A 27,917-nucleotide genomic window follows, 5' to 3' on the forward strand; every position below is an offset into this window, starting at 1 on the left:
GTATGGAAAGGTACACATCATGTCTGGCTTCTCTTTCCCCTTGTGGCAAATGTGACTCAAAGGAGTTGGTTTTTTTCCAGCTCGATCTGTATACAGTTTGGGGGAGTTTTATTGTGAATAGGTCACCTTATAATACACAAAAATATTTCCTCCCAGAGTTCTGTATTCATAAATCTTTCTTGATTCTCACTCTCTTGAAACCGAAATCCAGATGATTTCGTTTTCTTCATGGAAAGAGGAGTGAAAAAGAGTAAAGGAACACCTTGGCACGGGGCTGGTCCTCTGTTCTCATCGCTGCTGAAACTGCCATTGCGGGGTTTGTACCCCCCAGCCCGGGGCAGCTGCAGGGTGAGCCGCTGCCCCCCTTCCCTGAGATGAGCAGAAGAGTAGACCTGAAAAACTGAGAGTTCGGAGTGGCTTGGTTGTCGCTAAAGGAGGAAAAAATGCATTTCAAAGTTGTTATTATTTAAAAAATGTTTTACATCTTCACTTCTCTGTAGGGTTCTTTAAGGGCTATTTCGACTCCTTTGCTCTGCCAAAGGAAAGATCAGCATTGTGGTTAAATACTAAAGCAGCCACCTAGCATAGTGGAGGTGAGTGTTTATTGAGAGTAACAGTCACTCATAGTTCAGTTTTAAGGAGAGACACATATCTGAAAGATAGCTTTAATGTGTGCTTTCATTCTAGCTCACAATGAATTTTTCTATATAAAAATGCAGCACAAAATATTAACTTGTTTCTATCCCTGCAAAGTAGGGTTAGCATCGCTGTTCTTGTTACAGGTAAACAGGTTATATGACATGACCAAAGCTACGTAGTAAGTTTTTGGCAGAGCTGATTGTAAAATGCTGACGTTAAAGCTCCTGGAGCATTTCTTTGGGCTGTCATCTTCATGTTTTGTTCCTAAGTCATTCTGATGTGTTGTTAGCAAGCAAAATGTCGATGGAAATTCTTGTGATAAATGACCACCTGTATTATCCATTAAAACATAATCAGTTAACTCAAGAAAAGGACACACACCTACAGATGGGGATACGTGACTCTTTTACATGTATTTTTCTCTTTGTATTTGTGTTTCATAACGCTATTTTGATTTTACAGTGATGTCATCCTAAAGCATTGCCATAATGCCATAAATTACCAAATAATTATGTTTCTTTCTTCCCCTGATCAGACAATTAATTTAAAATCTGGTCCTGTGGAGGACCAGAAGGCTTTTTACTGTGATTTGTACCCCGTTGTCCAGCAGATGATACAAACATTGCCATACGAGCACACAATTTCTCTCTTCAAGTATGTATACATTTTTACAGACACACAGCCACAGACATACATATTATTAGAAGACCATGAATAGTTTTGCCTTGGGAACTCATTCTGTACATGAGCAAACACCACTTAAAATTACTTTTAAAGGTGGCCAGTATTAAAAACTGTGTATGTAGCTGGTTCTGTTGTAGCTGCTACTGACTGTGTCACTGGGGGCAAATTTTCTTTTGTAATTTATTATCTGTTTTCCTCCATTCCAGTCTCCCACCTGTAACTCTGGGATTTTGTTCTGCCAAGACACAGAGGGTAGAGCAAAAGCTTCTTTGTTGTCACTGTAGTAACTGTTCCAGTCCAAAGGATCCTCTTGTCATCTTAGCTGGATCCACGAAGAATTACTCAAATTACTCTGTCAGACATGACAATAAACATGCTCAGTATTTAAAAACTACTCTTCTTCTCTCTCTCCCCTTGTAAAGACAAGATGGCTTTTCATTGAAGGCCAGGAAATCTTGGAGTTTGAAAGTACCATACCTAGGATGGGTTTCAGTATGGCTCCCAGAGGACCTGGGCTTAATGGTCCTCCATGGATAAACGGGGGGCGATTCCTACATTCGTGCCTGTTCCCGGCAGATCTATCATTTTGACCTCTGTTGCCTTTAATCTTCTATACACTCTATACATTTCGAAAACTCCCCTTGGCTGCCATCGTATTTATCACATTCTTGGCAACACGGCTTCTCCAATACCAACCCTTGCGCTTGGAGTCCAGCTCCGCTCCTCCTCCACCTCGCTCCCAGAGCCAACTGGCATGTTTGCACAGAGCCTCGTACCCTGTTTTTCCTCCTCACAATCTCCCAGAGCGCTTGTGCGAGTGAGTTATCGTAGGTGTCTGAGCTGCAGCTGGGCTGGATTCTGTAATTCTTTCTTGCACAACCCATACTTATAGCCTGTTGACTTCAATGGAGCTATTCATGTGAGTGGAGGCTGCAAATTCGGGCCCTTGGGTTGTAAGGTCTCTGGGGCATAGACCCTGTCTTTGTGTGCCTCGCAAATATGTGCTAGATGAGTAATGATAGCTCAGAAGAGTGAGTGTCGCTTTACATTTGCCATACTGAAGGAAGGTTGCCAGGATTGCATTGATGCTGCATGTGGTCCCCTTCCAGGGGGGAATTAATCCTTCTACGCAGAGATACCTCCTGCTGACTGGTGAAAAGAAAAAAGAAAAAACCCACCAGTTTGGCCATGAATACTATTAACTTAATCTTCCTTTTCTCTGATCTTCCAGTACTATTTGCTTTGTATGGCTTCATCAAGGTTTTGAATGTGGACAGAGTAATTGAAAACAAATTTAGCATGTCTCAGACCATAAAGTTCCCTTTCAGCTGGATCATTGGCAATGCGGTAGATAAATGTCTGGTTTTCATTTTTGGTTATGTGAGAAATTTAGGATGGTTTGATTTGTAATTTTGCATGTTAATAAAGAAGGAGAAATTTCCTCGTCGCCTGGCCTATGGAGGCACTCTGGCTTTCTTGCTTCTCTTGCAGCAAATGCTGTTTATAAACATGTTATTTAGGACAGAAGAGTGTGTTTATGTCCCTGAACCCTAAAGGCCCCAGTCTCTACGTGTAACTAAGACCTTCTTGTACCGTACAGACAGACCAAACCCCACATCTACCTGTACGGATAGTATTTTAATGCAGTGCAAGAGGAATGGCTGAAAGTGAACCAACAGCTGAGGGAAGGATGAGTTTTAAAGAGCAGCGACTCAACGCCGGTTGAAATCACATAAGTGATTTCAAGAGGCCAAGAACATATTTCTGTTTACAACTATTCAAGAATTCTGCAGACAGGGAGATTTGTCAGGTGAAGATGTAGATACTAAAAGGGAACATCCCCCCTGGGGGAGGAGGCTGATGGGCAGAAAATGCAATGTTGTGAGTATCTAAGAAGTTGATGCTGGTGTTTGGCGCTGGATTTGGGAAGTTTGGAAATAGGTTTTGATAACTGGGTAGAAAATGAGAGATGAGAGGGCAAAGAGAAGAGCAGAGCTTTGACGATGAAGGCAGGCACCTTATGTCTGGTATGAGGGAGACGGGGAAGCTGGAGAGATGTGAAGCTCAGGGTGATGTCAGCAAAGTGAGAGGTTGGAAGGACAGTCCTTCCAGCTGGATTTGAAATGGATGTGAGCTGGGGCAAGATTGCGTGTGCCAAGGCCAGAGAGGGGGATGTGGCAGGGATCGTTAATTTCTGAAATGTTCATACATCATTTAACATTTCAGTTCTCAAAATTGCAGACACATTTGCTAGATACTTCCTGTTTAGGGGGGGAAATACTTTTTAACTGCAGATGAAGTAGGAATCACAAGCTGAGCTGAGGCAAAGTCATTCTACTGAATGTTAGGCTGGAGAGAAACGAGGGTTTCCAAGTTGGATGTCACGTAGGGACTGATTTAAAGCCCCTCTGTCAATGGGCATCTTCCATTAGCGTTGCTAAGGTCTGCAGAAGGTGCATATGGGAGTACCACGTATATACCAAATGCAAGTAAGAGACTTTCTTCTGTCCTTACTGTGTTTGCTGCTGCCCAAGGCTGCTGGTGTGGCGAGTCAATGCAGCTTACCAGCTTTATCCACCGCACAGAGAAAAATCTTTTGAACCTCATTTAGGAAACAGTCACTGCAAATTAAACAAGTGTACTCAGAAATTTATCTTTTGAGGGGTTTTATCAATCTGTTTTGACAACCAACAATTTCTGGTAACGGAGAGCTTGTCTGGAATTTTTTCTTCTTAATATATTCTTTTTTCTTCTTGATATATTTAGTATTATCATCGTGAATTAAATCCTTTCCATTGTCTTCTTTCCCTATGTATCACGGACTCCAGCAAATACTCTTAAGAGGATGTCTGTCTCTGAGAGCGGGAAAGAGTCTGTACTACATATACCTTTATGAATATCTATATCTCCATATCTGTATATCTACTTGGTTTCCTGACATGAAGGCATTTCAAGCTCTGTGTTCGATAACAGATTTTTAATGTCTTGCCAGCTTCACGGTTACATGGAGAACAAACCCTTGGGTCTTCAGATCTTCATTGGGACAGCAGACGAACGGATACTTAAACCTCATGCTTTCTATCAAGTCCATCGCATTACAGGAAAAACTGTCACCACCACCAGCTATGAAAAAATCATTGGCAACACCAAAGTTTTAGAGATTCCATTGGAACCCAAAAACAACATGAAAGCAACGTAAGCATATTTCTTTTTATTAGCAAAATTGAGGAGGATTAAATTGGCATATGAAGTTCCTTCTTTTTGGAAAGGAGTCATTTAAATGAATAATGATGCCTGTTCTGGAGGGACTCCCCTTTCCAAAGCATCAGGAAGATATATGAGTGTAAGACCCGTTTTACAAAAGCATGAGCAGCAGTTGCAAGCACCTGGGTTAAATGCTTAAAGAGTTACCATTTATCAGGTGACCACGCAGGCATTTTTGCTCTTTACCCCAATTGTGGTGACTATATTGTAATCATCTGTCATCTTCAAAGTCAGAATGGGTTTGTAGGGCACTAAGCAAAACAAGACTCATATCTCAAGTCCTTATGCTGCAGGGACACAGTGAGAAGCAAGGAGCAGTAGACAATGGAGGAAAGGTGTACGATTCATTTTATAGCATTTACTGGAATAGAAAACATCTCTTCTGAGCTCAGCCAAGTGCTCTGGCCATGGAATTGCGCTCTCTTGTTGTAATAGGTTAACAGAAAAGCAAGCACAGGCACATCTTTTCTATATTACCTCTTCCAGTTTTATGGAGGCAGAGGGATGAAGTGGGCACCAGTCTGAAGCTTCAGGCTTGAATGTGTGCCAGGCAGCATGAGAGTGATTGCTCTGCAGAGGGAAGAGCTGTATCTCCATCCTTCAGAGGATATTGACAAAATTGGCAGAGCAGCTATGTTTTTAAGCCCCTCTATTTCATCGCAAATTCTACATTCTTTCTTTATATCTTTTTTCAGAAAACGTACCTCATTCCTAACAAGTAACGCTGGAGTAATAAACCCCTGCACACAGGCAATGGCAAGAAACAGTGTGGGTGTAGGAAGGAAACAGTTTGGGGTTTATGTCTCCCAAAATGTGATTTTAATTCATATCAAAAGAAGAAAAATGAGTGTCTTTAAAACCGGTATCAAAATGGATTGGCAGTGCCTGTTTAATAACAGTGCTCACTGCACCCTCCAAGGACTATTGCTGAGCTGAAGATCTCGAATTCTATAAATATTAATTGGCACATTCTCTTAATGTAGACAGGCGTGTTTGCTAGGTCATGCTGGACTCTTAGGAAGTTAACCTGCACTTGCACCGGTATTCAGTTGCAATGCTGGTTTGAGCAACCTTAAACATTTCGTTGCTGCTCAGCCCCATTCTGCTCCCTACATGCTCCCTTTGTGCAGGAACGTGGTGAATGGGAGCTTAGAACCATTTTCTGCTCTTCCAGGCTATTGCCTTGGCTGGGAACAACATCCCAGGGCTTTGGAGGATGACATGGTGACCTGGGCCAGGGCTGGAGAGCCCAGTTCTAGCAGTAGCACCTAGTTTGTCCAAAAGTAGGAGAGAACGGTTTGGTTCCTGCTTCAGAGATGAATTCAGTGCTTGCATTACAAACCGTGGGGAAAACATGCCTGGGTGGTGCACGCAATTAGCTGGTTCAACTGCTGTGATTCTCCATGGAGCTGAACTAATTTGCCCACGTGCAGGCAATAGCTGCTGTGCAGTCTCGGTGCTGAGCTGTTGGTAGAGCGGGCGGTGGAGGCTTCAACGGTCCCCAGCTCACCGAGGGCTGCGGCACCGGCTCAGCTGGTTGCCTGCCCTGTGTGCCCTCCTTGTGCTGAATCACTTTCCCTGCCCCACTGTGCACACTCGTGCTTAGCACTGGAGGGGAATAAGGCTCGGGGTTATGAAGTTTAGAGATGATGTTTGTCTTCTGCTGTTGCCAGAGTTAAGGCCACCCCTAGCCCTTGGCTGGGACATGCTGAGCCACTGGGCCCAGACTCTTTGGGGAGGGATCCAACAGTGTCCCTCACTCGCCACGTCCGGGATTTCTTCCCCTGTAACTGCTGAAATGGCCGTATCTAGATCCTACACAGAACAAGTATTTGGCAGTGCTTTTAACCCGGAGGTTGAAGCAAAACAGCTTAATCCTCTTGACTGTCACCTATTTCCAAGCTGTTTGAGAGCAGGAATGTTAAGCTAAACGGCGTGTGTGTTTGGCAGCATTGACTGTGCGGGGATTTTGAAGCTGAGGAATGCAGACATCGAGCTGCGCAAGGGAGAGACAGACATCGGCCGGAAGAACACCCGCGTCCGGCTTGTTTTCCGCGTGCACATCCCCGAGTCCAATGGCAGGATCATTTCTCTGCAAGCAGCATCAAACCCCATCGAATGCTGTAAGTATCCCTTGAGATTTACTCCTTCTCCATCTCTTGCAACAGCGATCATCTTGTGCCTCTGCTCCAGGTTAGCACTGAGGGGAAAAACCCCAAACCTGCTCAGCTTGGCAAACGCAAGGAGCCAGTGTCTCTGTCTGTGCCACCGTTTGAGTGACCTGTGGCTCTCACCTGTGTGCACTCCCTCTCCTGACACAAGCTTGGGTGGCAGGTGGCTCTTTGCAGTGCTTAGCGTTTGTGAAGACGGTGAGGGACTTCGGGGCTTCGGCGAATTTGTTTATTAGCGTGTTGCTGCTGGAGCCCTCTGGCTAGCAGGTCATTTCTGGGAGCAGGGAGCCGGCGTGGATGTGTGTGTAGGGGTGTGTACACGTTCTCCCCGTTTGTGCCCGAGTGTGCACGCTGCCTGCCTTCCTGCGAGTGGTTTTATTTTGAGTGGAGGCACAACCAGAATTTGTCCACAAGTTGGCAGGTGTTTGGATGTTTTGAATTCAACCATGGGCCAGATCCTAGCGCTGTGGCCGGTCCTGCCTGCTGAAGGAGTGACTGCAGTCCTCTGATTTGAGCTGTGCTAGGAGAACAACTGAAATGGGGAAACATGTTTGATTTTGAGGCTCAGGCGCATCCTGGTTATTGTTTTTTCTAGATGTCAGTGCAAAGAGGTGTACAACTCAGGCTGCAGCTGAAGCAGGGAAAGGCCGGGTTGCTCTGGTATTCCCCTGAGGGCCAGAAGAAGACTTGCATTTTTGATTTCTGAGGGGCAAATCCTATAAGCTTGTAAGCTGAGAAACCTGCACCTCCCACTCATTTTAACGTACTGAATCCTGAGAAAGTGAGGCCTCCGACAAGGTGCCTCCCCCCCCCTTTCCCGTGTCACAGTCATTTCTGGAAGGGCTCCACCCACTTTGCTGGTTCGTGTGCATCCTGTGATGCTTTTTGTTGGTAAATGGTGCCTTTTCAGCGGTTTGGGGATTTCACAAATACATAATGAACAGTTTTCCTCTCCCTTTGCTGAATGACTCACCTCATTAGCAGAACCTGTCTTGCCATAAATCGTGTGAAGAAAGTCATTGAAAAGTTTCTCATGTGTGAGTTTTGTTTATGGGGATGCAGGCTTTACTTAAATAACAACTGGGTAGAAGAAGAGAGAGGAGTCAACTTTGGATGGGAAATCAAGAGAAACTGGCTAGTTGAATTATTGATGGCAGCTTTTTAAAAAACAGTAGGAATGAATAAACAAGGCAAGGCTAAGGAGAGGATGATGGATGTGTGTGATCTCCTGGCAATGTTTATGAGAAGATACCAACTGTCAGAGCATTTTAGCAACGGAGTGAGGTCTCCTGGCACTGTGATGGGGAAGGGAGAATAGTGGGAGTAGCCACCACCTTTCTCCGTAGGAAACAGTTACGATCCTTTGTGGGACCAGATGGCTGAAACAATAGTGGCCTCCACCCCAAACCTGTCCCTGCCAAAACAAAGGCCCATTTGCTAAAGGAAGCGTTCAGTAAATTGCAGCTTCTGTGGATAGGAAGGGAATTGTGGCAAAGGATCACCTGGCTTCTCCCTCAGTTTATTTTTTGAGTGGAAACAGCCCATTCCTGCCTACAATGGGGAACTACTCGGGTGGGGAAACTCCAGGTGTAACTCCTACGTCACTGTACAGCAAAACAGCATGAGTCCCGAGCAGAGAATGGATGGTCCCTGGGTCGTGCAGGGAACCCTGCAGATCACACCCCACTTGCTCAAATTCTCCCACAGGAAAAGCAAATATGAGTTAGCCAGGCATTTCTAAGACCCTTCCGCAATTGCACACTGTATTTGTGCCCATCACCAAAGAGAAGAGCGTTCAAGCAGAAATCCAGTCACGGTTTCCAGAGTAAGATCACATTTTTCTGAATTGTGTGTGCACACCTGAGTTGCCTGTGCAATGACTGCTGTTCGCAATGGCTTGTTTGAGATGTCTAGGCATTTATTCTGAGATAGGTTTGCTTTGTTGAGTTTTAGGGGCATAAAAAAGCCAAGAGTGGAGATAGCAGTGTAAATGGTTTATTTTTATGTTTTTTTATCATTAAAATATGAAAATATTGGCTGCACAGCAGATAGCAAAGCTCCTACAAGAAAAGAATTATTTGTTCCCCAAGGAAAAAAAACGTTTTGTTTTTGGAATACAGGATATACTGGCAGTTTGCAGAGACATGTTAAGGACTGTGCTTTTCTGAACTCGTGGAAGCAGCGTATAAAGTGATCTGGAGTAATAAGCCTCTTCCTTTTGCATAGTTAGCAACGTTTTTGCATTTCAGTAGTACTTCCTGATCTCAGCCCAGTTCTGGGAAGATGGTTAAAAACATCAGTTGATTCAGCCAGCATTAGTAATGCAGGCGAAATCACGCTGGAGATGGTAATCTCAGTGTCTCCCAATGTGCATATGTTGCAGAGCTCACAGCCCCGGGTAAGCTCAGGTGCCCTGCCAAGAAGGGGCACACTGCGGCTTTTCTCTTTGTGTCCCACCTCTCACCTTCACATGCTGCTGGGATTCTCTCTTTTTTTTTTGATCCTTTGTTCACTTTTCATTTTTTTTTGACGTGGGCACCTGGGAACCCTTATCCTCAGGGTCTCTCCTGTCTGGTAGCTGTTAGTAATATCCCACCGGGAAAGCCTTAGTAAGTAGCAGCTCTAAGATAACTGTCCATTTCCCTACCAGTGGGGTTCCCCTGAGAGCACTGTTGCTACCAACAGAATATCTGAGCACTCTCCTCAGCAGACGCTGATCCTGGCTGAAAACTCCCACCGGTGTCAGCAGATCATTAGCTGCAATGAAGCAAGAACTGTGAAGTATCTGCTTTTCACGGGGCGATTTTGTTCCACCTCATCTGTGTCACATTCGGCACTTGACAGGTTTTAGGAGGGGATTTCACAGGTTCAAAGCATCATCCGGAGCAAGTTCCTCCCCAGGCAGCTGTGTGGGAGGACCAAGGAGGTGGTATGTTGTTAAATGATCAGTTATGCTTAAAATCGACCTCATATCCAGACAAGCCTGCGCATTCAGCAGCTTGCAGATTATTTCTCCTGTTGCCTGTTGATTCGTTCTGAAGCCACTGAGGAGGCAAAGGTATTTGAAAGCCCTCTGATAATTGTAGCAACAGGCCATCACTTACTTAGGGTTAAAAAGCCACTGTCTTGGAGGTGTGGTGCTGGAAAGTTGAGAAAAATCCCTTCCTCCATGCTCAGTCCATGAAACGGCAGCAAGCACCAGAGGCACTACATGAGGTGACCCCAGGATGCACAGCCAATGGGCCCATGTGGCAGCGTGCTGCTTGGCCCCGCTCCCTGCCTGCGCACCCCTGCGCACCTCGGTGCTGTTAGTCCTGCTGCAGCTGTGCATGCCCCGGGGTCCGTCCCTGCTTGTGCAGCTCCGTGCTTTAGGCACAGGCATAAGCCGGCTCGTGCAGGTGAGCTCGTGTTGGGCCAGGCAGGGCTGTCACAGGGCTGCTGTCACAGACGGTGGTGAAATTGCAGGTGTGAAGGGTTACGGAGTTAACTTGTCCCTTCAAATACTGCCCTAATAACGAGAAGCCACTTGGCGCATCGCCCGTGGAGGGGTTTGCTGTTTGCTGACCTGATCATTATTTTCAAACTGTTAAGATAATTTCTGTAACATTAATTCTATTGATTCACTTTGATTTACTTTTCACTATGAGCTGGAACTCATTTGTCAGTGAGTGATTGGTCTCTGGAGTTTTGTTTCTAACCCTGGGCTGAAGCATCCACGGAGCAGAGAAGGAGCAGTACTGAAGGGAGGTCGGAGCTGCCACATAAGCACCTGCAAGGCAGCTTGGTTTAGTCCATGCTGTCTGCAACCAAAGACTGCTTTATGCAAGTGTCTGCGAGATGTGAGTGTAGGCTTGGCAGTACCATCCACGCTGTGTCACAGTTTTTCTTCTAACGAAACCTGGTTAAACTCTCCCGATGTGTGTCACAGTTTGTGTTTCGTATAATCCGTGTTGGCTGATGCAAAGCTGTGCTCATGAATCCCTTAAAATGCAAACAGTTGCACTTGGCACGAGAGAAGAAGTCTGAAATCTTGTTCTTATAATAAATATTCCGAGGTGGTAAAAAACAAAACAAACAAAACTTATTGCTAAAGAACTGTGTGTCCATCTGAGGAATTTAAATAGTTTCTATTATTGACCATATTTTGTTCCACTAAATTGGGTAAAATATCTTATTTCCCTTTAATCAATTTCCCTGGAAGTTTCCTTTATTTTTCTCTCCTTCTAGTAGATTTTCCCATAATATTAGACAATCTGAGCCTATGATATGTGACACATTAATAACTACAGAGGAAAGAGCTAGTCATGTAAAAGAATGTTGTCTTGGCAAACCAGCGAGTGCTTTTTCCTCGACTGGGAGTTGTGCTGGTTGGAATACAATGGCAGGCAAGAAGAAACCCTAGTTTATTGAGATAAAAAGGCTGAAACAAATGGTCTCTTTGCACATGGGAGATACCCATGTGCAGGTTTAACCATAAACCATGATTATTATGAGAGTAGCGTGGTTTCCAGTTGAATTAAAGGCTATTTTTTGCCCCTTTCATTTCAAGACAGTCACACAGTTTGCTGTAAATACAGCTGACACAAAAAATAGTGCTTTTTCTGAAGTGAATTTTTTCTCTCTCCTAAAGCACAGAAGTTAGAAGCTAATTCTGTCAACATTTGCCACGTCTAATGTGCAACCGAAATATTTCAGTCTGGAAAGTCTGAGTCAGACAGAAGGAAAATGCCTGCCCTTTTAGCAGGCTCTGCAAGCCTTTCTGCAAGGATAAGCTCCTGTTTACTTTTTGTGTTTGCAATACGGCTGTTGGTAAAAGCAAGCACCCCAGCATATTACGCAGAGCATGGATTTCCGAGCATAATTTAAGCTCGGTGGATCTCCTCCACAAGGGATTAAAGGGAAGTGCTGTGCATACCCACAGAGATGATTGACAGACAAGTGAACCGAGGCCATGGTTTTCCTGTCATTAATCACACGCTGGTTTGGTGAGCTGGCTGCAGTTCATAGAAAGTATCATACTTATCTGACACTACTGCCATCAGTGCTTGTCACTCCTCCTTCGTAAGGACATCGTAAATTATGTGCAGGGAAGAAGGTGGAGAAAAGCCCTCTATTTTTGGTGCTTTTTTCTTGGATGGCTCTGCACAAACTGCTGATTAAGTCTTGCTGGCAACAAACTGGAAACTGTTGTCATTCATACTGGGTTCTTCTTTTCACAGCATTTAGATCACATTTCCAAGGTTTCCCATCTAATCACGAGGGTTGGAAATTTGCTTTATTTACTTGATCCTCACTTAAGCCATCCACTGCCCCATACTCCTACCAGGAGGTGAATCATTGCATCCCACCCATTAGAAGACTGCTGCTCTCTAGGGGACCTTGCTGATGGCTACCTGCCTGCTAAAGGTGTCTCCTGCCCTTGGTCCTCCCCTGGCTCCCATACTGCAGCTCCCCAGCCTTTGCCCCTTGTCCCACCAGAGAGCTCAGGGCACTTCAGCCTGTGATGGATGAGATCAAAGTCTCTCAGGACATTAATGCATTGGATAAGCGTTGGGCACAGGAGCTCTTATCCTATCAGTCCTACCACAGGCGGGCAGCTTGTGGTAAATAAACAGTGTGTGACAGCAGGAATGAAATACTTACTTTGGCTCATTAAGGTTTGCACTGAGGTGGAAGAAATTAATCCCACAACAAATTATGCCTCTGCTATTGCTTCTAGGGTTTGGGGTTTTTTTAGCACCAGACTCCCAGCTCTATCTGCTCTTCTCAGATCCAACAGAAATCAGTGGTTAGAGCCAAGAGCCTTTGGTGGTTTGGAAAGACATGTCAGGCGTGGTGAATCCCAGCTTGAAGGCTTCCAGCAAGCTGAGATGGGCTGGGGCTGCCCTGGGCAGGGTAAGGACAGGGTGGGTCCAAAGAGGGACCTGGACATCTGCCCTGGGGAGGCTACTGCACTGGGGGCGCAAGTTGTGACCCCACCTCTTTTAAGTAGCCACATTTTTGGTTTTACTTGGCTTGTGATGGCAATTTGAGGTAATGCTAGCTTTGCCGCAGGTGAGCCTCAATCCTGCTTCTTGTGATTGCCCAGGGTAAGATCTGTCCTGAGCGCTAGCCAGCTGTGGCTAAGCTCTGGATCCAGTGCTGCAGGTGTCAGAAAGACAGCATAGAGCAGATTTGACTCCAGCAGCTATTCTTTTGACTCTATTTATACAGAGGTTTTCACGGAGGCTTCCAGCCACCCTGCAGAAGGTGGCACTGAGATGGTGCGTGGATACACGGAGGCTGTAGAGTATCTCTGCCCTGGAAGTGTCGGTCAGACCTGCACTGCCCTGCGCAGAGTTCACAAGCCCGTTCCTCCTGAGAGGCAAATCACATTAGTGTTTTTGCTTGGCTTACATTACCCGATCCAGCCCTCATCCATATTGCACATGCGGGAGAGAGATTGCTGAGACTGTTCCTCTCTGGAGGCTGTTAAGAGACATTTAGCGTCAGTTAAGGCTCCTCATAAAACGAGTCAGCTTTTGGGCAAGACAGGGCTGCACTTGGAAGCCCTCCAAGCTGGTGGAAGGAAACACGATGCTCAGGCAGGGCTAGAACTGCTTGTCCCTGAAGATGCGTGCGGGAGGAGTGCTGATGGGGAGAGCTGGGTGGCACGGAGCAAAAGGGGCACTCAGGTGGATCTGGGATTACCTGAGGAGCATGTTAGGGAATACAGCTGAGGTTGTCACTTGGAACCTGCTAGCAGCAATGGGCAGCACTCTCCTGGGGGAGATTTGGAGCCACAACAGACTTATCCAGGTAATTAGTTGTCTCAAAATAATCCTTTTTTTTTTTTTTTTTTTTTTTAGAAACCAAATAGCCTCTCTGCTGAAAAAGGGATGGTTATGGGTGCTGCGGGCAGGTGGAGAAACCAGAAACACCTTTGCCCTGCCTTGGCCCACTTCCTTACAGTCAGCCTCCAGGCTTGTGCATCCCATGTGAAGCATTCAGCCTGCTGACCCAGAGGATCAGGCCTTCTAAACCTTCCCTCCACCTGCTGGCATAGGGAAGGAGATAGTGTCTCAGCCCCCGACAAGCACCCTGTGCCCGTGCAGCGGGTGCAGGCGAGCCTGGGTGGGCTGTGGGTAGCAGTGGGCCTGCCGGGTGGCACGGGCAGGGGTGGCAGCTCAGGGGCTGCTCCCCTCCCAGGCTGAGCCTCGCTGGAGGTGCTGCAGCGCTCTGAGACAGCAGCTCTCTTTCTCTTATGTTGCTGCATGCATTGTATTTCTTGGCACCATGTATCCATGACATCTTGATTTGCAGACAGTCAAATAAAATAGAAAAATAATGTCCCCTGTTAATAGGTTGACACACTGCTTCAGGCCAAGTGTGAGTATTTCTATAGCATTTGCTTTGCTGCCTTATGTCAGTAACTGTTGCTATTGAAAGTAAACACCCCAACTGGTTAAATCAACAGTGTTTTGTTTATTCAAAGCTCATAAACTCCAGTAGCTGTAGGTCACTTTATGAAGTGCCAACCCCTGGGGGAAGAGAAGGAATAGTGTGAAATTACTGCATGCAGTCCACCCATCATGAGCCTTAGAGGAAGGGGATTTATTGGCAATTAATATTTCTTGCAGAGCAAAAAAAAAGTAACCCTACTGAGGCAGCTCCACACTGAACCTTGAACATCATTACTGGTGGAAATGGGGAATGGGCTGAAACCTTCTTATAGGCCTGGGTAAAAAAAAATATCTTGGAAGTGAAAAGTGGTTTTTTTTAGAAAAGGGTTTGCAAACCACCAAGTGGGAGGAGAAGAGTGCAGGCGAATGGGACAGAGGAAACTTGGTGCTTGGTAGTTACCTATATTCCTCCACCTTTTCCTTTAGCATGCTATCTGCGTTAAGAAAGTCAGCTAAAACAATTCCAAATGGTGTTATTCTGCAGCATGTATAAAGCATGCACAAGTTTTGTACACCTACAAGTTTTGTACACCCAAATCTGGGTCAGGGCAGAAGCAGTTTTAGAGATGCCTGTAGCCTGCTGGTGTGTAGCCATCCCAGAACACGGCTCCGCATCAGCCTGGCTGCTACTGGCCATGGGGCTGTGGCAGCACGGAGCTGCATCGGGGAACACCTCTGCCCATCGCAGGCTTCCAGGCAGTGCTGCTGAGGCTGTCCCAGCTCGGCTGAGGATGGCAGAAGGGGTTTTGGCATTTCCTGAGAGCTGGGATGCACATTCCCGGTGAACCGGCTGTCCTCCCTGGCTCCCTGGTAGGTCGCAGCATACACAAACACTGCGCTCTATGGAAGTTGGACAGAGGCTTGGTCTTCAGCAGTGATTTCCAGCTTGCTGAGATCCAAATGTAATTAAGATGAGTCAGACAGTTATTTCCAGGCTAAAATTTGTCCTTCCTCGTCCTGAAAAAGCCTTGAGAACCACTGGTCTGTGGGATGTCAGGTACAAAGCTCTCCATTAATACACTGAAGTCTGGAGATGTAGGTTAAATCTGGAATTTTGATGACTTGGGATGCTTTAGGAGTGAAAGTTGGGGACTGAATAGGAATAAACAACATCCAAGGCAAAGTTGAAATTCATTTTCTTTTGACTGTTGTAGGAATGTTTTTGATGATTGCTATTTACTCTTAAGCCTTTGAGGTTACAGATCTGTGTTTGTGATAAATCCAATTATGAATTCATCAACATTTTGAGAATTTAGGGAAAGGAATTAATCATACAGCCATGTGAAAGAAATTAGCAGCTTCTGTGAAAATAATCTGAATGTATATTCTTAATTGGCAGTATCTTAGCCCAGCTGTTTTTATATATTTGAAGGGAACAATGAGTCATAAGGTTGTTTTAAATAGATTTCAAAAAATGCCTCTCAAATGGCACAGTAAAGTTACAAATACTGAATTATCTGTATTTTTAACAAGAGAAAAAACTCTGTGTCATGACTGGCAGAAAGGGTTCAGCTGAGCTTGTCCTTGTTAGAAAAGTTGCTCCCCATTTCTACAGACACCTGTCTGAAAGGTTTAATGCTTGTATTTTCCCACCAAATATTCTTCATGTGCTGAGGGGATTCGTACAGCTCTCACCGTGGCCAAGAGCTGGTGGGTTTTTGGCTTTCTAAAGGTTGCACAGCAGTAAAACGGTGCTGGGACCAGGTCGCAGAAAGCACAGCCTTGCCTGTGTGTGAGTGGAGGGCCAGGACTGAACATATAGGATAATAATTCCTTATTTTTGGCTCGGCAGCCAATGGTGTTTGGTGAAGGGAAGACACAAGTGCTCAGGGTCTCTTGGGAGCAGGCTGTTTGTCAAAGAAAGTTAAAATCCAGCCAAGGCAGCTGTTAAGTAGATGAGCGGCATCCTCTAGAGGCCTTTCCAGTTGGGGTGGATGAATCTGGAGGAGTTTGAGTGCAGGTCATGAACTCGCAGTTCACCAGACCCAAACTGCTGCCCACCTGGTCTGGTCACAGGGAAGCTCATGATATCTTCCAGCTGTCTGCGTTACAGAGAACAATTCTCACATCTTCACTTTCTTCGGCTCCTGACACTTGTTAGCAAACAGTTGGAATGGGCTTGTAGGGATGGTGACTGGGATTCTCCGAAGCTTTTCTGACCATGCAAATGGCTGTTTTAATGGGATGAGAAGAAAGTAGGTTGAGAGATGGTGCTATCTGGTTTTCTGGCTGGGGAAAGAGAGAATAACTTGCCAAAGTCATGCTTCAAGTTTGTGGCCAAGAACAGTAAAGACCTTAGAAATCCTTGATCACGTACATGTCTCTCTGGATTCTGCCCTGCCTTTTCTTTCCTTGCCTTTTATAATCAAACTCAGCCTGCAACACGGGGCCCTGCTCCTCAGACGTTCAGGCCTCTGCAAAACATGTTTGCAAAGAGCCCAGGCTGCAGTAGTCCTGGTGTGACCATTCCTGCTCGCAAATGTGGCTTTGTGATTGCCCCTCTTGTGTGCACAAGGCTCAGTGCCTGCACATGGAGATGGTGCTTTTGTTGCCAAACGTTCTGTTCCAGGCCCAGCCTAGTCCCTGTTCTGTAGGAGGCAGTGGGCTTTTGTAGCTGATGTTGGTTTTGTCTTTTTTTTTTTTTTTTTTTTCCCCTGAAGGAATTCAGTGTTATTCAGTGGAATCCTCTCTGCAGGTGGAATTTTTGGGCTCCAGGGTGGTAGTGTGCCTGCACTTGAAAATTTGGCCATTTATTTGGAAAAAGGCATGGGCAAGTTCCAGCTCATTCATCCAAGCTGTCCTTTCTCAAGGACAAGGAGTAAGGCCAGCACAGCTGAAACGCTGCAGCCAGCTCCTGAATGTTTCCAAATAAAATGCCTTGAGTAAGTTTATTTTTCCCTCTCAAACCTAAATTTAGCACCCTGGAGAAGCTGCTTTGGCAGTCAACGGATGGTAACGATGACAAGATCGATCTGTGGACAGTTCTGGGAAGATTTGGAAAGTCCTGGTAAAATGGAGTTGGTTTCATTCATGTCTGCAATTTGTCCACAGCCCAAAGGTCTGCTCATGAACTTCCAATGGTTGAAAGACAAGACATCGATAGCTGCCTCGTTTATGGAGGACAACAGATGATCCTGACAGGGCAGAATTTCACAGCAGAGTCCAAGGTGGTGTTCACAGAAAAAACATCAGGTAAGGCATTTTTTTTTCTAACTTTCCCTGATAGGATAAGACAGATCTGTAGTGCTGTTGTGTCTCGTCTCATCCTAAGATTTGTGCTCGTGAGTAACTCTACTCGACTGAGTAATCCCATTCAAGTTCATGTAAGTAAAACGAAATCACTTGATTAACCATGTGAGTAAAATTAGACTCGGGTACAAATATTTGTGTTATTGATTCACAAAAATACAGACACTGGGAATCAGGAACAGGATGTGTTGTCAAAGAAACAGGATCACCATTACATGTTCCTCTGTGCTTGTTTGATCTCATGTTCAGTGAACGCTATTGTAGAAATCATAATGGAAATGAAGATTTTATTGAACTACGGGCAAAGACTGTTGTCTCCGCTTTAGAAGTCTGTGGGGGAAAATGTATACGGTGTGTATTTTTTATATCAAAGTAAAATTATTTTTATACACATACTGAAATACAGGAATACATCACTTGATCTTCCGTATTTTTTCAGGTCTTTTTATATAGGCTGAGAGTGTAGCAAACCAAATCAGATTCAATTCAAAGAGAAATTACAGCCCAGTTACCCAGCGTTACAGCCCAGTGCTACCTTTTTTCCATTAGAACTGCTTCTTTTAAAAGTTTTTTCTGACAAAGTTTTCAGGTGATTTTGCTAGCTCTTGAGCAACGATGAAGGGGGAATGGGTGGCAGATTGTAGATTCTCTCTCTTTTCGTCTTGTCTGCTCACTTGCTCTACTTGCACAGAGCTAGTACAAGACGGTCCCAAGTCCTGACTAGTATTGGATGAATATAAATAAATAACAGGAAGAAGGTTACTGAGAGTTATTTAGATGCCTAGCATCACCTTTACTGCCTTTCCTGAGCTTTCTGTGTTGTGTTTTCATAATGGCATGCTATAATAAACATCACTTGATTTCTAACTCAAAGAATACCTGACTGCAGAAAATATGCTTGTGATCTAACTGTTAGGGTGGGCAGCAGAAATCCAGGTTTTCTTGTTTACAGGAGGAAATGAAAAAAAATGCATTCTGCTGTAGTTACCTGTTTCTTCAGAGCTGAATTGTTTCTTTCCTACTATCATATGCATGCAGGCATTTCATCTCACCTCACTAAGCAGTATGTGTATTTTATTGGATTTTCTAAAGCTTTTGCAAAGGGACATTTGTTTCTTTGTAAATTGTCTGGACTTGCTTAACTTACCCTTCATTAGGCTTGATTTTTGCATTCGAAATACTGTGCTCTGGAAGGATCATAATGATGTCTGGGGATCAAAAAAAGCACTTTGCAAATATGAAGGGCCAGACTCTGCCATCCTTTACTCCTGTTGATTTCAATAAGACAAAGGACTCACTCTGCAGTACGAAAATGCGTCAGCCTGTTTTATGTAAACTTTGTGTTCCCTTTGTGCTGTTAAGAAAACACATTGCTCCTAAGTTTTCTGTTGATAAACTAGGGTAGAGGCAGCTTAAGCCATATATCCAGTGACTTGCAAGGGATTTAAGAAATTACATTGCCCAAGTGAACAGCGTGTGCATGGTTTATGGGGCAATGTCTTTGGCAAAAAGTAAGAATCGAGCCAAAAATTAATGTGTGTGGGCATCAGCTGGTGATGGAGGGGGGAGAAAGCATGCTGTGCATCCCAATTTCTTCCCACACCACCAGCAAGCCATGCTATTTTACAGCAAGAATGAAAGGCTCTGGGCCTCTGAACTGCGAATGTTCAGATGAGCCTGTGCAGTCCGAGCAATTTTCTTGGCACCCTGTATTTCCTTTTAAGCCCATGTATTAATTCCTTCCCACTGTGCTGCCACTGTTCCGTCGATGTCAGCGAATCGTGAAGGTGCATGGGAACATGCTTGGCAGCCCACAATGGTACCTGTCCCAAGAATGTTTTGCAGTAACTAAAGGAGATGATACACTAAAAGGAGGTAGCTCTTAATGCCATTTCGAGGAAACATCCAAAATGCCCTGCCCCTGTTTCCATATAAGAGCAGAGAAGGCTCTGGCTGGAATAGATGTTAGAAAGTAAAAAGAACAACAACATTTTCCACACTAAATCTAAAGCTTTTCTTCACTGCTGGGAAAACTGCATGGGTTTTTTTCTTCTTTTTTTTACCTCCTGGTAGCGGAGAGGCATGACTTATCCCAGCGGCAGTGCCCAGTCTGGAGCAGGGATTTGCATGCTGGTGTTCCATATCCTGCCTCCTCCGCCGCCCCTCAGCCTCTGCAGGCAGTCTCAGTCTGCTGGACTTTGAATAAATGTTTGGCAGAAGGGGAGTTTAGAGGATGGGAGGCCCAGAATCAGATGGGAGGTCTGAATTGGAAGCCTGTGTAGTTTGCAGTGGGTTATCTGGAGGTCTCTGCTCCGTGCTGAAGGCGAGCTAGTTCTCTCTGTACCTATGCAGTGTTTTATGATACAGTGATGCCTCTTGCAGATATGCCCTGAAGTGCTTTTAAGTGAAGATTGCTTTCTTTGATAGGTATATCCTAAGGTGAGGAAGGTTAAGAAGCTGAGCTAGATATGCAGATCACGCAGAGGCTGATCAGACTCTGGCCGATGAATCTGGCAGCAGATTGAGAATTAAGCTTTTGTGCTTGGGTTGTCAGATGTTAACGAGTGTCTCAGCTTGTCTGAAAATTGGGATCTTATGCACCTGTGACTTTCATTTTCCCTCATTATGCACTGTAGACAGTTTTAATTATTACTACCATGGCTGTGTTTAGTTGTCATTGTATTAGGCTGCATGAACACAGAACAAAAAGGCCCGGTTCTGCAGCCCGATTAATTAATTAGAAATGTCACTGGGTGGAAGGAGGAGGTGGATCCTGCACTTGCCTCGGGGAGCTCACTCGCTGCAGATCTGATCTGCACAGCACCTTGCAAAAAGCACTGATAAGCTGCTCTGAAGCAAGGTAAGCCACAATAAACATCCCAGTGGGTGGATAGCACATCGCTGGCATGACCCCGTTGTTGTTGCGCCCTCTTCCACAGCATGATGCTGCCCTGGCAAGCCTGTGAAAGAATCGCACCTTTGTGAAGGCAGGAAGATGCACTCAGCTCACAGGAGAAACATGGTTTTCTTTGAGTTTCATTTTGACAGCTCACAAGCCTTGTCTGGGATAGCAAGTGGTACTTGATTTCCCACTTTTGTCACCAGTTTTGCCTCTAGTTGCCATCTAGTGATGACAAGGGTGAGAGCAGTAGTGTAGATAACCATCTAATAGCTTTTGGCATGCTGTACTCCATAGAGCTCCTTGACTTGGCTTGTTTTGTCCAGTGTTTAAGATGAGAGTAGCAAGATTGTTTTTTTCCCCCCAAATCTTTGTGCAGGTATCTTTGTACAGTGAGATATTCTCCTGTCAATTGTTTCATAGACTCCAAAGCCTGCGTGCACCTTGACTCTGGGGTCTGGATCAGTGTCTGCAATGAAGCAAGTGCTGAGAAGGTGGCAGTCAGCGTGCTGTACCAAACTGAAGAAACTGCTGTTGGGGCTCACAATTGTAAATTAGGTTTTATCCCTCAGGCAGACACCCAAAACCTATTTCAGTTTCCTCTGGATCTTGTAGGCGATTCTTCACTCACTACTAGCAAAGCAGAGAAATGTAGAACTGTTCATATTGGTGACCAAAATGCAACACACTTCTAAGAACAATAATGAACGGTTTTTATGTCCCTGTTGCACAGCACTACAGATATGTATATTTTCCCCTTGAAATACCCGGAAAATAAAGGATATTTCCCACATTATGCTAGGATGTCATTATGAAAATAACTGCCTTGTATTACATGAACTACAGACTGTGGCAGTGAGCTGGCCGATGAGAGGTCTGTCAAAGTCTCTCATTTTAGGCTTGCAACAGGAAATGGCAGCAGGAAGCGAACTCAGGGGGCTGGAGCTCCGTGCTCTGGGTGTGAGCGAAGGGGATAAAGTAATTTGAAATGCCGATGCATACGTAGCGTTCATTTTCTTAATAAGGTTTACCAACGTGTGAGCATTACAGTTTTGAGTTCTTTTTAAGGTTATCTCTTCCAGATGAAAGATTGTAATCTGTAGCTGCTGTAAGCCAGGGGAATTCAGAAGTTGGTACAGTCAGTCCGGCACACAAAAGCAGAGTTTGGCTGAAGGAGTTTTAAGATCTGAACTTAAAGGCACATAACTGAGCCCAGCTAAATAAAAATAGGTCAGGGGAAGCAACTAGATCAGATTGTACAGCTGAAATGTTTGAAGCACGTGTATTCTTTTAATTTTGATCTGGCAGAGAGAGCTTAAAAGGCAGTCTTATGGCTATCATGGATTTGGAATATGCTAAAGGTCAAGGGTGTTAGTGTTTGCTTGGGGCCCAGATCTTACGATGCAGTTAAAAAAAGAAAAGGTTTGGAATTCCCCCTTTTATTTGTTTTAATTGTCATGTAATAATTTGCAAGTCAGATGTTGTTGGTTGCATTGTGTTTACTCCCATTTGTGTACTGGTTACTGCTGCTCTGCTGTGAGTGATAGAGGAGTTTCATGTTTCTTTAGGAGAAAAGTGCAAACGGACCGTGCTTTCTCCTGCCAAACTCTTATGGTGGCCACATGGACATCATGAATCATCGCTAGGACAATGTGGGTGGTGGAGGAACAACCCAAACAGAAAGCGTACATCTTTGGAGTAGATCCACCATAAATCTTTCAATTTGGCCATGCAGTGTAAAGAGAAGAGGTGGTGCTCTCTGTGCCCTTTGAACCGATGCAGCTGTCAAGGCCCCTGAAGCAAGGATACTCAAAGTCCATTTGACAAAAATAAATCTTTCCAGCTCTAGATTCAAGTAGTGGAGTTCTAGTTTCTTTTTCCCTTGAGTTTCTGCATGTCTGTCATCTTGGTGATCTTTTTGTGACAGTGGTTTCTTAGGACGCCAGTAACTAGAGCAGGTGGGTTTGAACATACTTGGATGACTATTGGTTTCAGGAGAGCTCACCACAGGGCAGGATCAGATCGGGACCATTGTGTTCAGTGTGTCGGTGGCGAGTTGAGGCTTTCGTCTGCATGGTGCCCAAAATGCCATGTCTGAATGGAGGCACTTGCCTCTGTACCCTAGAAATGAACCACAGAGCTTGTGCCACTGACAGGATACCAAGACCCACAAGTCTTTCTTCTTTCCTCCCTCTTGTTCCATCTTGTACCTCCTCTGGCTCCATCCTGCACCCCCTTTGGCATAGCTGGCAGCTTTACTAAAACATCTGAAATGTGATTCATAGAGTTTGTTGCTTCAGGTACCGCAGTAGCATTCATGCCTTCATGCACGGCAGGAGCAGTATCACTCTGCTTGGGATGTGCACCAAGTGTCCAGCCTGTGCCCATCCTCTTTGAGGTTGGTGGCTCTCTGCTTCTCGGATGTATATGTATGTGCTGCTGTCTGTCAGGGATCACTGTGGGAGATGGGCTTTCATTGTGCATCCAGCTGTGCTAACTGCAGTGGCTTGTGTGCTCAGAAGCACCCATGGCCACGTGTACCTGTTTTATCCCAGTATCTTTGTTTACATCTCATGCAATGGCAAGCCTATCACTGGAATAACAATAATGTTAATAACTAGTCTGATGATAGCTGTACTGCTTTACAGTGTCTCCCTGATTTCTAGCACTTCTCTACATTTCTTATTGCAGACATGCTTTATTTTAACTCTGGGCAAATAATTTCTTTGAAACATATTACTTTCACTTTTGGAAGCAAACAAGCAGGCTCTAGAGTCAATTCTGCTTTCAGACTTGCACTTTTCAGTATCCTACTGCATCACAAACTAGCAAATAAGCACAGCAGTGTTTTCTGGTTTTGGAATTTCCACTTTCTAGAAAAAAATTGTGTTTTATAAAGCACAGTAAGTTGGACCCAGTGATGTTACCAGTCTTCTTGTACCTCCCCCTGCCAAAGTTAAAAAGAAATCACAGCTCCCTAGAAAGGTTTTATATTCACAACCTATAGCTGGCAATAATGATGATTTGTTAATTATACATTTAGAGTTAAAAGGCACAATAGATTTAAAAAAATATGGAAAATTAAGAATTTATAGTTTCTTACATCACTCCCTCTGGCCTGCAGCTGCATCAAGAACTCAATACTTCTGGGTGTTTGGGCATAGGACCTGCTTATGAAAAGTAGCCAAAGAGTTCAGTGAAATGGGGTAAATTCTTTGTTACTGGGGTGTGGGAGTCCTCAGCAATCAGTTCTGGAGCAACGAATATACGCTGCCAGGTGACAATGGGAAGAGTGGGGCAGCCTAGACAAGCAAGAAGTTAAAAGGAGTGATGTTTTACTTTGAGCTGAAGCTCCTGGTGGGGCTGAGTCCACAGTAAGTGTTGCTCCAGACCCATGAATCCCAAGGCATGTTCTGGCTGACATTTTATGATAAGTAAAACCACTATTGCAAGTGCCTCTTCTATACAGTAGATGCCTTTTACAGCCCATATGTGTTGTAATTGTGTAAGTTGATATATATATCTGCTCAAAATTGGCCAAATGACTTGAAACATGAAACAATCTTCTGGCCAGGACAATTCACTATAGAAAACTGTAATGGAACAGCATTATGGCAGGTACAATGTGACTAGAAGGTGGCTTGTGTATTGGTTTTGATGATAGTGAGGAGCCAGGACTGAGTATCATGGTCCTCTGTGAGAGATGTGACGGGAAATTGTAAGACTGTCTGCAGCAATATTCCCCTTTTGTATTGTGTCAAGTCTGAAATTTCTAACTGTGCCCCAAACAGGGAACAAAATGCTTGTTTGTGGTCTGACAGTTTCATGAATGATCAAAAAAATCCTGGGGAATGCAAAAAACAGCGAAATATTTTCAACAATTATCTCTTTGAACTTAGTGATGGAAAATTAATGATGCAATTTTCTCAGGCAAATTTAAGATAAAAAAGATACCAAATTTTTTTTTTTTGCAAAGCTGTCAGTTTTTTCCTGGATCCATTCGAAAGAGATGTTTGCTATTTGACCTCAGTAAACAACTTCAAATATTTAATGCAAGCTCCAAGCCCCAGTTCTCTCACTGAATTTCTAAATCAATGAACTGAAATAGAGGGTTTAAGTTAGGGAGAATGGAGAAGAACGGGATGTGTCTTAGAACTAGGATCATAACTTAGTCACAGATGCAAGCCACTGCTGAACACGCATTACAACATAGGTTTTTAAGACATCTTAACCTGAGACAAAAGCCCAGTATCTGGGGAAAAGAACCCAAACTATAATTTCTTTTTTTTTAAAGGGAAAGGCTAAGGAAAAAGCACAAATATCTGGGAATAGTTACAGGGTTAGCAAAACTGAGAATGCTACTGTAGTCTTAAGTGATTCAATTTATTTGCAGCATGTGAGGTTCTACAGAGAGTATATAAAATAAATTTGCTATCTTGCTATTTTCTTGATACTTTAGAAAAAGCATTTTCTCTGCTCCATGCGGTCTGTGGCTGAAGTTCTGCATTTGAAGCTGGATGCATATCTTCTCCACTAAAACTGCAGAGCGATGGGATGAACCAGGGGAATAAATTAATCTGTTGGAGGCCCACCTGATTTTTGCATTAGCTAAAGGTGATCACCTTCCAGGTTAATCTCCCCTGCTCATGCCTTGCAGCGCACCAGAGTAAGGTGGCAGCAAAGTGGAGCACAGGGCCTGCTTGGTAGTTCTCTCTGCAAAAAGATGTCAGAACTGGGGAGGATCAGGGAGGTTTTGTTCTCTTTGAGTTTCTGTTTTGTTTGTTCTTTCTAAGCAAAAGAGGAAGACGTCTCAGCAAATCCTACAATTTGTGAACTCTGAAGAGTAACAAGTATTAATCAGGAGGATTAGAGTTTGCGTTTTCTGATGTGCAAATTAGAAAGCTCAGGGTAAATGGGACACCTTCTGCTTCTCCTTGCTATGATAGCTGCTGAAAACCCAGCAAATCTTTCTGCACACAGGTTTTGCCCCTTGGCTGGAATGTGCTGCCTACCCCAGGTGTTCTTGTAATCCCAAGGGGCAATTGTCAGATGTTAAACTGGGGATCCCAGAAAAACACTGCAAAACAGGAAAAAATCTAAGGATCACACACACAAAAATGCAGAAGAGTGTGGCTGCAGAAACGGAGTTGCCATAGCTGTTAGAGACTCAGCGAGACAGGGTGGAATCCAGTGTTTTGGAAGGTTTCCCCGTATGACACAAGATTTTGGAATTTTACAGCTGGTAAATCCTTATTAACACAGGCAGCCACTACTGGCCTGGATTCCCTGGCTCGCTGTTTACTATGGGGGCGCCTAGTGGAAGTATGCCTGGTCCTGATTATTCAGCTTTGAATCTTAGTTTAAAAAGAATATTAAAAATAATAATAATTCTTGGAATAAACAAAAGGCAAAGAGACAAGCTCCCATCACCTGTTGACAGAAAATTGATCATGTAGAAAGCTGGCATGGGGAGTGGAATTCCCTATTCTCCCACTTAGTCATCGCATCCTGGTGTGACTCATTTTATTACATGGAGGTTCCCAGTGGTTTTATTTTGAGAGAAGTTTTTGTTTAATAATTTACACACACACACACACAGACACACAAACACACATATAATCTTAAAAAACCAACAAATCTATTTTGATGAACTGGCATAAGGAATCATTTGGCAGAGCTCTGGAATGACAGACTGCCCCTGCTGCTTCACTACTCAACTACTGTATGTTTATTATTTTAGTGTGAATTGAATTTCTCAACAATAGATGGGGAGAAATCTTTTCTAGACTTGTTCTCACTGTGCAAAATGTCAGATTTGGGGCTGGGCAGGATGGCGGATGACTAATCCATTGGCCTTTTACCTCCCAGACCTTGACTTGTATCTTTGGCCTTGGTGACTCAAACTTATGTCCTCAGTGAAATGAAGGCACTGGTCTCAACTCATCATAAACAGAGCTTCGTTAACTGCAGTGGCAAGCCTTGCTTCAGAAAGAAAAAGAAATCCATGGAGATCAAGCTTAGTGAAAAATCCAATAGCTCTACTTTTCAGAGTTTTAAATTCATTCACGCTGTGTTTGCTTTAAAGTTTGAAAACTATTCTGAAGTAAAAGCTTAGAAGGAGACTACTGCTTGAGACCAGATGCTGGGCAACGTTGCACTGACATGAAGCAGAATAACTTCCCAGCTAAAATCAGAATTCGTCCCTGAAAAGAGCAGCAGAGGCTTTGTGTGAGCATTTCCCTACCCGTAAGGTTTCTGCATCCCAGCAGTGGTGTCTGTTCTGCTGGAAAGCATTTGTTGTTTACTTTGTTCTTGGGATGATTCTAAACAACTTTGGCCATTTTCCAGAGATGCCTGTCATCTACTGATAAAAGCTGACAGAGGTAATTGTTGTGCTTTTTTGGAAAACCTTCCAAGAAACACAGTGAATAAGGACAATTTGTTGCAAGCCTAAAGCGAACTCTGCAGAAATGTGAGTTGGAGCAGCTGTCCCACAAGCTAGCAGGCTCGGTTTCTTTGAGGAACTAGCATGGTTTGCTGCCTGGGAAAAAGGTAACAGGTTGTTCGTTAAGTAATTTGTGTAATGCTTGACTGAAAAAGCAATGTACATTTTCAAGCATAAAATCACATGCAGGCACAGAATCACATACAGAATCGGCACAATAGTATACTTAGTCTTCAGCTGGAGAGGACTGCAAAGAAAATTTCCTGAACCTCTCAGTCCATCAGTCATGCTTGTTCAAATAAAGTAGTAAGTTTGTTTCTCTGCTAGTTACTGACCCCAAAGTCATGAGTAAGGGATCGTGAATAATGTGTAAAGGCTGTAACTGGTTCAGAAAACCTTTAATTGGCTAATTAAAAAAAGCCCTATAAGGGGCTGCAGAGAATCACCCAAAATGTTCCTAATGCAGGCTGACGTTTTGATTTTCCCCAAAGTTTGAAGCAAGACTTTTGGTATGATCACAGTTTGAGTTAGAGAGGGTAGAATTACTTTCTTCCAACAACTCATTCATTCCTCCAAAGAGTGCTGACACAATCAGATCTCTCATCAGGGTTTAATGCTAAGTCTCATAGCCCTGAAGCAGCACAAAAATCTATTTTCTGAACATTTCACTGACCTGTGGTGTTAAAAACTTGCCAACTAAGACAAACCATTAAATGAGCAGGGAACCACAACAGTAAAAATATTGCATGAGGCAGCCATGGCCGGTAAGACCTCAGGGTCTAAATCCAAAAATATTTTATCATCTTTAGTGGAACTACTGCTCTTTTCGGAGGCATAGATTGAATTCCCCATAGTGGAGGTAGAGTTCGAGACACACCACACACGCGGATCTGGCACCAGATTCCTGTGTGATCTACACATGTACTGGGACATCCTTGCTGTGCTCTGGGTGGCGTGCACCGCTGTCAGGACAGCCCAGCGCTGAATGCCACTTACAGAGTGCACGTTCTCTGTGTCTGTGTGCTCACACTCTTACAGTACTTAGCAAAAATGATACTGTTGCTCTTTTGCAGTTTCTTACCTCTCCACTGTCAAAGCAGGTTTAATTATATGCGATAATCGGC

At 44.3% G+C, this 27,917-nt stretch overlaps 1 protein-coding gene across 1 annotated transcript in view; it reads left to right on the plus strand.

Annotated features, from left to right (window-relative positions):
- Positions 1-27,917, plus strand: part of NFATC2 (nuclear factor of activated T cells 2) — a 93,168-nt gene that overhangs the window by 23,658 nt on the left and 41,593 nt on the right. The window contains exons 4-6 of the mRNA XM_040609229.1: positions 4,316-4,518; positions 6,538-6,710; positions 17,252-17,392. Of these exons, the coding sequence (XP_040465163.1) occupies positions 4,316-4,518; positions 6,538-6,710; positions 17,252-17,392 (517 nt within the window). The remainder of the gene's footprint in view (positions 1-4,315; positions 4,519-6,537; positions 6,711-17,251; positions 17,393-27,917) is intronic.

The sequence above is a fragment of the Falco naumanni genome, chromosome 10, assembly GCF_017639655.2.
Source record: "Falco naumanni isolate bFalNau1 chromosome 10, bFalNau1.pat, whole genome shotgun sequence".
Taxonomy (NCBI): Eukaryota; Metazoa; Chordata; class Aves; order Falconiformes; family Falconidae; genus Falco; species Falco naumanni.